Source organism: Oncorhynchus masou, chromosome 6, assembly GCF_036934945.1.
Source record: "Oncorhynchus masou masou isolate Uvic2021 chromosome 6, UVic_Omas_1.1, whole genome shotgun sequence".
Taxonomy (NCBI): Eukaryota; Metazoa; Chordata; class Actinopteri; order Salmoniformes; family Salmonidae; genus Oncorhynchus; species Oncorhynchus masou.
The window spans coordinates 21,209,080-21,219,010 of NC_088217.1; the positions used below are offsets into that span (position 1 = coordinate 21,209,080).

Here is a 9,931-nt window from a genome sequence, read left to right on the forward strand (position 1 = left end):
CTTTATCCTCACAAAGTCTTGGCAACATTGGGGGATGGATGCATTTTATATTGGACAGACACTGAAGGTTATATTCAAATGCTATTGTATTTTTAATACTCAGGCTATTTTAGCATTCTTTATGAGTTCTTAAATTTTACAAATCCCTGGTCTTGGAAACTATTGATTGGCATAGAGTTCTGTGATTTTCTTAGGCCTATTGCTATGGATTAGACAGATAGTTTCATTCAAAATTGTATTTTTAAACTTGTTAAAGATAGTTTATAGGCTCGGCCTATCATAGTTCTGTGATGAGCATCGAGATACCTGCTGGCTTGATGGATTTGCTGCAAGGATACACTGTGGAGGTACTGCGGCTCCGACCGCCAGATTTGGTTGAATTTGCAATCCAATATTTCACGCGTCTACAAGACAGCCGAAAACACGACAGGCATGTCAAAGAAAGCTTAGCTGATTCTACACGGGAAGGAGTGGCTTTTGATAGTTTTTCAGTTGAATCAAATGAAGATGAAGACTCTGATGATGCCTATCGTGAGTGACATTTTTATCTCTATTTGGCCACTATTTTTGCAATATTCTTCATGATTTGATTATTAAATCTATTTTAAAATATTTTCTCCTCTGTATTTTTATTATAACCTTTTTACTCTTAAATTATACAAACTTTTTTAACTCTCTTTTTTAACTCTCACTTTTAACTCTCACTTATAAACAAAATAATATAAGTTTGTCTCTGCCTCTTGATAAATCGGTTTCTGTGCCCTGACAATAAGTGATGAGAGAAAATTAGAGGGCAGAATCTGGTATGGTAGTAGGGGGATGGTCATGCACTGTAAGCTAAAGTGTGTCAATGGATCCATGAGAACAACTAATGATGTTCAGTGTGACCAACTTAATATCTGGTGCTGAAACATTTCTCTCTCTCGATAGTGCCCCCCTCCAACCCTAATAAATACAGTCGCAGACAATCTGGTGAGTGTCATCCTTTGGTTTTGCATCCATTATATGCTGTGTATGAAGAATATTATTTCAGTCTCACTTGTGTGTTAGTTACAACATTCCCTTTGAGTGTATTTATTTGTCCCCAGTGTGTGTCACAGTCATTTTGCTCCCCCAGTCTGTGCAGAGGCCTATAACCCAGACGATGATGAGGATGAGGACTTTGAGCCGCGGGTGGTACACTCCAAATCAGACGAGCAGCGTCGCAGACTCCAGGACGCCTGCCGAGACATTCTACTGTTCAAAACTCTCGACCAGGTAGAGTATTGTATGTAGTCCTGTAAGGGAGTGCGTAACTGGTGGCAGGGAAGTCTGGCGCAGGAGAGCAAAACTGGATAATCAACAGATCAGTTTTATTCATAAAACCACCGGTAACCAGAACCACAAACAAATGGGTACAAAACCCGTCGCGCACCAGAGAAAATGTGCACATGCACTTACAATAAATAATTCCGCACAAAGACATGAGCTAGAAGACCGGCGACACCGACCGAGCAAGGAGAGGTACCGACCTTGACCGTCTCCAGCTGGGGGTGGAGGAACCTCCCGCACCTCAGACTCCTGGAGTGGACCAGCCACCACCGGCCTGAGTAGAGACACATGGAACGAGGGGTTAATACGGTAATCGGGGGGAAGCTGTAACCTATAACAAACCTCGTTCAGTCTCCTCAGGACTTTAAATGGCCCCACAAACCGAGGGCCCAGCTTCCGGCATGGCAGGTTTCGGGTCAAGACCCAGACCCGGTCTGCGGTGACGGTCTGTGCTGTTTTTCTGGCGCAGCACGGCCCGCTGAAGATGAGCACGGGCAGCTTCCCATGTCTCCTCCGCACGCCTGAACCAGTCGACCACCGCAGGAGCCTCAGTCTGACTCTGATGCCAAGGCGCTAGAACTGGGTGGTACCCCAGTACGCACTGGAAGGGGGAGAAGTTAGTGGATGAGTGGCGGAGCGAGTTCTGTGCCATCTCGGCCCAGGGCACGAACGCCGCCCACTCCCCTGGCCGGTCCTGGCAATAAGACCGCAGAAACCTGCCCACATCCTGGTTTACTCTCTCCACCTGCCCATTACTCTCGAGGCGACCAAGCACCCTGCGCACCAGGGACACATTTTCGGCGTGTGTAGCGGAGTATATCAGAATGTCATCAAAAAACACCACTACACCCTGCCCGTGCAGGTCTCTGAAAATCTCGTCTACAAACGCTTGGAAGATTGATGGCGCATTCATCAACCCGTACGGCATGACGAGGTACTCATAGTGCCCTGAGGTGGTATTGAAAGCCGTCTTCCACTCGTCTCCCTCCCGGATACGCAACAGGTTGTAAGCGCTCCTGAGATCTAGTGTGGTGAAGAAGCTCACCCTGTGCATTAACTCAATCGCTGTGGCTATGAGCGATAGCGGGTAACTATACCTCACAGTGATCTGGTTCAGGCCACGATAGTCAATACACGGGCGCAGACCTCCCTCCTTCTTCTTCATAAAAAAGAAACTCGAGGAGGTGGGTGAAGTAGAGGACTGAATTAACCCCTGAAGCAGGGAATCAGTGACATATGTTTCCATAGCCACCGTCTCCGCCTGTGACAGGGGATACACTGGGAAGTGCGGCGTCTACCAGGAGATTTATCGCACAATCCCCCGACGATGCGGTGGTAATTGAGTTTCAGAGAAGGCGAGAGCCAAGTCGGAATATTCGGGAGGAATGTGCACGGTGGAGACTTGGTCTGGACTTTCCACCGTGGTGGCACAAACGGAAACCCCTAAACACCTCCCCGAGCACTCTTGCGACCACCCCGTGAGAGCCCTCTGTTGCCAAGAAACAGTGGGGTCGTGACAAGCTAACCAGGGTAGGCCTAGCACCACGGGAAACGCAGGAGAGTCAATGAGGAAGAGACTAATTATCTCCTTGTGACCCCCCTGTGTCACCATGCCCAGAGGAGCGGTGGCCTCCCTAATCGACCCAGACTACTGGTCTACTATCTAAGGCGTGAACAGGGAAGGGCACAGCCACGGGAACAATGGGGATCTCTAAACTATGGGCGAATGATCTATCTATATAATTCCCAGCCGCGCCTGAATCGACGCGCACCTTATGCTGGGAATGCGGGGAAAACTCAGAAAGAGTAACATACAAAAACATATGTGCAACAGAGGGCTCTGGGTGAGAATGGTGCCGGCTTACCTTAGTTGATGCCAGAGCGCCCTGCCTGCTGCCTAGATCCCCAGAGGAACCAACCCGGCACCGACCGGCAGTGTGCGGCCACAGATAGTGCTGGAACAAGCTGGAACCTCCTCCGGTCTCCCTGCGCACCACACCTCCATGGGTATGGGGGGGGGGGTGGAACCGACAGACCCCGATTTGGACGTCCGCGGGTAGCCAGCAGGTTATCCAGCTGGATGGTCAGGTCCACCAGCTGGTCGAAGGGTGGTGTCTCTGCAGGCCAACCCCTTGACGGACGTCCTCGCACAAACTGCAACTATAATGGTAGATTAGGGCCCTGTCGTTCCATCCCGCGCCGGCGGCCAGGGTCCAAAACTCCAGGGCGAACTCCTGGGCGCTCCTCGTCCCCTGTCTCAGATAGAAGAGGCGCTCACCCGCCGCTCTACCCTCGGGCGGGTGGTCGAAGACTACCTGGAAGTGGCAGGTGAACTCCTCAAAATGGTACAACGCCGCATCTCCCTCTCCCCACACTCTCCCAGAGAGGCACGAGACGAGGGCGGACACCCTCTCATGGCCCGAAGGAGCCGGGTGGACGGTTGCCAGGTATAGGACGGGCTGCAACAGGAACCCCTGGCAGCCTGCAGCAGTCCCGTCGTATTCCCGGGGAAAGGCGAGACGAATCCCACAGGGACCAGGACCTGTCTCTCCCAGCGGTCCATTGTTTGGACAACGCGGTCCAAGGCGGTGCCAAGATGGTGGAGCACGCCGCGTGCTCCCGGACATGCTCCTCCACCCCTATACCAGGGGCACCTGCTCCTGCTGACTCCATTAGCGGTGCAGAATTCTGTAAGGGTGTGCGTGGCTTGTGGCAGGGAAGTCAGGCGCAGGAGAGCAAAACTGGGTAATCAACGGAGCAGTTTTATTTAAAAAAACACTGGTAACCAGAACCACAAACAAATGGGTACAAAACCTGTCACGCACCAGAGAAAACGTGCACACGCACTTACAATAAACGATTCCGCACAAAGACATGGGGGGTACAGAGGGTTAAATACACAACATGTAATGAGGGAAATTGAGCCCAGGTGTGTGAGAAGACAAGACAAAACAAATGGAAAATGAAAAGTGGATCGATGATGGCTAGAAGACCAGCGACGCCGACCGCCGAGTGCCGCCCGAACAAGGAGAGGAACCGACTTCGGCGGAAGTCGTGACAAGTCCTTGTAAGCCACTTAGAGTAATTAATTCTAAGTCAGTGAGAGTAACTTGTAAGTTAAAAGTAATAGCACTTACTCTTTTATCTTTTTATATTTTGTTCGGTTATGAACTCAACAAGCCCCCTCTCAATAGAGACAATACACATTAGAGATTGTATGGATTCATTTGTGTGATACTTGCTGGGTGTCCCAGTTTAGTATGCAAACACACACACACGGTCCTCTTCTAATGTGTGACTGTTGTTTCTCTCCTTCAGGAGCAGTTCTCAGAGGTTCTGGATGGCATGTTTGAGGTGTTGGTCAAACCACAGGAGCACATCATAAACCAGGGGGAGGATGGAGACAACTTCTATGTCATAGAGCGGTGTGTGTGTGCACGTGTGTGTTGAATCTATCATTTTTTTTGTTTGAGGAGCATTAGGCCTAATCATGTGAATATGATGTTCTCTGATTCCTCTGGTGTCCTGTGTACCCCCCTTTGTCTGCTGTAGGGGTGTGTACGACATTGTAGTGCTGATTGATGGAGTTGGAAAGTGTGTGGGGAAGTATGACAATAAGGGCAGTTTTGGGGAGCTGGCTCTCATGTACAACACCCCGCGCGCTGCCACTATCATGGCCACCCAGGAGGGGGCACTGTGGGGATTGGTGAGTCACAGTAGTGTGTGTGTGTTTAATGTGTATCTATGAGAGATGAGTTGTAACCTTTATGTGAATGTTTTAGGATCGGGCCACATTCCATAGACTCATAGTGAAGAACAATGCCAAGAAGAGAAAGATGTACGAAGCCTTCATTGAGTGTGTACCCCTTCTAAAGTCTCTCGAGGTGTGTGAATACTTACAGTGGGGCAAAAAAGTATTTAGTCAGCCACCAATTGTGCAAGTTCTCCCACTTAAAAAGATGAGAGAGGCCTGTAATTTTCATAATAGGTACACTTCAACTATGACAAACAAATTGAGAATTTTTTTTCTAGAAAATCACATTGTAGGATTTTTTATACATTTATTTGCAAATTATGGTTACTGTGTATTCAAAGTACAACATAAGAGAAGGTACATGAGAGGCTCACATTGTAAACAATCCTCACTCAGATTGCATGTAAAGTTCGATGTATACTTTTATCACACCTTCATCTTCTGTCCTCGTCTTTTCCTCAGCTCTCTGAGAGGATGAAGATTGTTGATGTCGTGGGAATGAGAGCGTTCAAAGATGAGGAGTGCATCATAACACAGGTATTATGGCTTTTTATTGTACAGTTCATCTAAGATTATTCTTTACTTTGAACCACTGCTTCTTCTACTGCTTTTCTACACTTTTAGGGGGAGAAGGCAGATTGTTTCTACATCGTGGAGTCGGGCCAGGTGAAGATCATGATAATAAGCAAAGTAGGTGTACATGTTTTGCTCTTCACTTGGGTGTGTTAGACCTACTCTATAAATAAAGACTGTGCTGTGGGTACTTGCTGCAAGGAACTGACTGTACTGAATGTATGCGTCTCGCATCATTGGAATGTGGTACAACAGACTCAGCTGTATGTCTCCCTACCTAGACTAAAGCAGGACAGCTGGACAATGCAGAGGTGGAGATTGCACGCTGCTCTAGAGGCCAATACTTCGGAGAGCTGGCTCTGGTCACCAACAAACCACGTGCAGCATCCGTCTATGCTGTAGGGGACACCAAGTGCTTGGGTACGTTGTACAGTGAGCTCCAACAGTGAGCTTCAAAAGTATTGGTACAGTGACACATTGTTTGTTGTTTTGTTTCTATACTCCAGCATTTTGGATTTGAAATTATACAATGACTATGGGGTTAAAGTGCACACTGTCAGATTTCATTTGAATGTATTTTCATCCATATCAGAAGAATGGAAATTAATGGTAAATAATGTATTGGGTCATTTTAGAGTCACTTTTATTGTAAATAACAATAGAATATGTTTCTAAACACTGCTACACTCATGTGGATGTTACCATGATTGCGGATAATCCTGAGCAAATCGTGAATAATGATGAGTTAGAAAGTTACAGACGCACCAATATCATACCCCCAAAACATGCTAACCTCTCACCATTACAATAACTGTCTCTTTGTCTCTAAAGCAGTCAGAAATGAATAGATCCGGGAGTGTATTCAAGCAGGGGGCAATTCTGACCTGAGTTAAGTGCACGTAAATTGAACGCAATTCCCTTGTAATGTACTTCTCTCTTTATGCGTACTCTGTATTCTGACCTTGAATATAAGCATGAGAATAGCATGCTATTCGTTCGTGGTGATCTAAGAAATGAAGTTGCGACGGAAGTGTGTTTACTGATACGCCATATTCTGACCTTGATTTAATCTCCTCATAATTCCACCACCTTTACACGTGAGTAAACCATGAATACGGTTGAGCAAGCCTGCCAGTTCCAAGTAGAGAAAGCATCTACTTTCTTTATTTCTGCAACTGTTTTAGATGATTTTTCCTTATGATCCCTGGAGACGAATGTGAAACCAGTCATATGGAAGTAAACTGAAAATCATATCAACATGACATGTATTGCGGACCCTTTTTAAAATAACTCAATGTTTATATCCCAGGACAAATTAGCTAGCAACAGCAAGCTACCTAAATAGCAACAGCAAGCTATCTAAATAAGACAAATTAGTTAGCATGTGCAAGCTAGCTAGCTAAATTGCCATACATGTTTAATGCTTTTCGACCTGTCCCCAAATTAATGTAATTGGTTCAGAATTTGTTTTGATATTTTAACCTGCATGTCGTGATTGCGTTTGGTGTGGGGGGACAAAATAAATATATGCACAATGGCGCACGCGCGAAACCGGTTTGGGTTCCGTGTAAATGTCTAAAATGCTGACCAGACCGCTCACACGCGTGCGCCATCGCGCGTATGTTGATTTTGTCCACCCCACACCAGAAGCGATCAGGATATGCTGGTTGAACTATCAAAACGAACTCTGAACGAACTATATTCATTTGGGGACATGTCGAAAAGCATTAAACATTTATGGCAATTTAGCTCGCTTTCTTGCTGTTGCTAGCCAATTTGTCCTGGGATATAAACATTGAGTTGTTATTTTACCTGAAATGCACAAGTTCCTCTACTCTGACAATTAATCAGATAAAAAAGGTAAACCAAGTTCGTTTCGAGTCATCTCTCCTCCTTCAGGCTTCTTCTTTGGACTTTATATGGGTTTGGCAACCAACTTTAAGGTGCATTACCACCACCAACAGGACTGGAGTGTGGACCTCAGTTCACCTTTCAATCACCCACGTGGTTATATGCTCCTTAAAAACCAATGAGGAGATGAGAGCGAGGTGGGACTTGCAGCGCATCAAGTGTCACAAATAGAACCAAGTTCTATTTTAGCACCTGGCAACGCAAACGCTCATTGATGCTCGCAAGCATTGTGGGTCCAATGATTGAATAACATGTATGTGTACATTTATTTTGCAACGCGAGCGGTGTGATCAACATGTAAGCCGTTGGGGGGCTAACATATGGAATTGTTTTAAGTTAGTAATACCATGGATCATTTAGCTAGTCAAAAAGCAAATTTTAAGGAATAAGGTTTTGAAGTGTCTGTCCAATATCTAGGAGATACAACAAAATTCAGGAAATTTGTGTTTGTTTGGCACATATTTAACCCTTTATTTTTAATGGCACATAACTATTTTCATACTTTTATTAATTTGTGCGGGTTAACTTCAGACGAGTCCTGTGAAATTTATGGGGTCGTAGAGCAAAACGGTGGCTAATATTTAACATGATAGAAATAGGAAACAGAAAATGTGGGTAGCCTATAATTAAGACATTCGAACGTGCCCATCTCTGGAAGTTAAAAGGCCATACAATTTAAATTATACATAATTGCACAGCATTTCATAAACTTGACTGTGGGGAAGTTGACATGATGATATGCTTCAGTATGCTGCCAATATGACTGGTTTCACATTGGTCTCCAGTGATTTTAAGGTAAAATAAAGGCTATCTAAAACAAGTGTCATTTATATTTGCAATTCTGTTATCCAATCAGATTACTCATTTACCTAGCTCTTATCAAATTGTAAATTACAGTGCATGGAGAATGCTGTTATTTCTATTGGAAAAAAAATAAGTAGCTGCTTTTTCCACATGAAACAGGTAGGTTGGCGAGACCTTAATAGGTTCCTTGCGTGTAAAGGTGGTGGAATTATGAGGGAATTAAATCAAGGTCAGAATACGGTGTATCTGTAGACATCCTCCGCTACACCTTAATTTATTCAATCTCCACCCAAAACGAATTGCAGGTGAATAGCATGCTTTTCTCATGAAATTCAAGGTCAGAATACACAGAGAGAAAAGTGCATAAAAAGGGAATGCCATTCCATTTACGCACGCTTAACTCAGGTCGGAATGAATAAAGGCCCAGCAGATCAGTTTGGGTCTGTTTAGCTTTATCCGCTTTTTATTGTTTGACTTGACTTGCACGCCCTCCTTTTTTCTCTTTCCTCCTACACCCCCGCCCCCCAGTAATAGACATTCAGGCATTTGAGCGTTTGCTGGGTTCCTGTAAGGAGATCATGAAGAGGAACATTTCCCAATACGAGAACCAGCTGGTAGCTCTGTTTGGTTCTAGTGTAGATTTGAAACATTAAAGTATAATTGTAAGAAACAGCACACTAACACAATCCCACAGAGTGCTTCCTAAACGCATACTAGCTTTACATACTTACACAAGATATTTGTTGACATTTAACTGTAGAATCTACTGGACCTGATTTAATAACTGATATCAACGTTACGTGAACTGTCTCAAATTACTTTGATCATTTTGTTTATATGTAGTATTTTCCTTTGACTATTGTTGTGGAAGTATCTGTATTGTTTACCGTGTTGACTTGGCAATTGTTCATGCATTTTAGCCCAATTTATTGATAATTCTAGCCCAATTGCTCCCAAACAAACAGATGCTGTTTTTGTACTGAAATTGCCTTGAGGTCAAAGGTCCATCAATCAAATATTAGTATGTGCTTTGATATGGAAATACTTTTCATCTACAGATGGGGAGATTTCATAAATGTAATCCCTGGTCAAGATGTTGTCAATAAAGTAAATGGAAGTTGGTATTATGCAATGATTTCTGCAGTTTAAACTGTGCTGTGTTAGTGATGTGCTGGGTGGCACTGGAGTTTATTGAACTTGAGGTGGTGTGAAAGCCAAGTGTCGGTGGGTAAGGGCATGGACCAACATGTTACTGTTATGTAATTATTCTATGATTAGCTATACAATTCCAATACACAGTCACCCCTTTGGTAGACAGTATCAGTGATGAAATCCTATCAAACTATAGAATGTTAACATAATGGAATGCATTTGCAAACGGGCGAGTTCACCTTGGATAGGTGGAGTTTGCACATTTTAGACAGTTCCATTGGTCCTTAACTGAAATCACCCACCCGGGTCATGCAAAACGAACTGGCTGACTGAAGGGGGAAAAAAATAAATCACGTAATCCACTACCGCATCCTATCAATATGTTACATAAACCTAACCCAGCTGTTAGGAATGTAGAAGTAGACT

General features: G+C 44.6%; 1 protein-coding gene across 1 annotated transcript; it reads left to right on the forward strand.

The window, feature by feature from the left end:
- Positions 1-269: 269 nt before the first annotated feature.
- On the forward strand, positions 270-9,469 carry LOC135541555 (cAMP-dependent protein kinase type II-alpha regulatory subunit-like). Its single transcript, XM_064967859.1, has 10 exons — positions 270-531; positions 931-972; positions 1,118-1,257; positions 4,630-4,736; positions 4,864-5,017; positions 5,094-5,195; positions 5,528-5,602; positions 5,690-5,755; positions 5,920-6,058; positions 8,882-9,469. Exons 1-10 carry the CDS (start codon positions 291-293, stop codon positions 9,004-9,006), a joined length of 1,191 nt encoding a protein of 396 aa, XP_064823931.1. The 5' UTR covers positions 270-290; the 3' UTR covers positions 9,007-9,469.
- Positions 9,470-9,931: the final 462 nt, after the last annotated feature.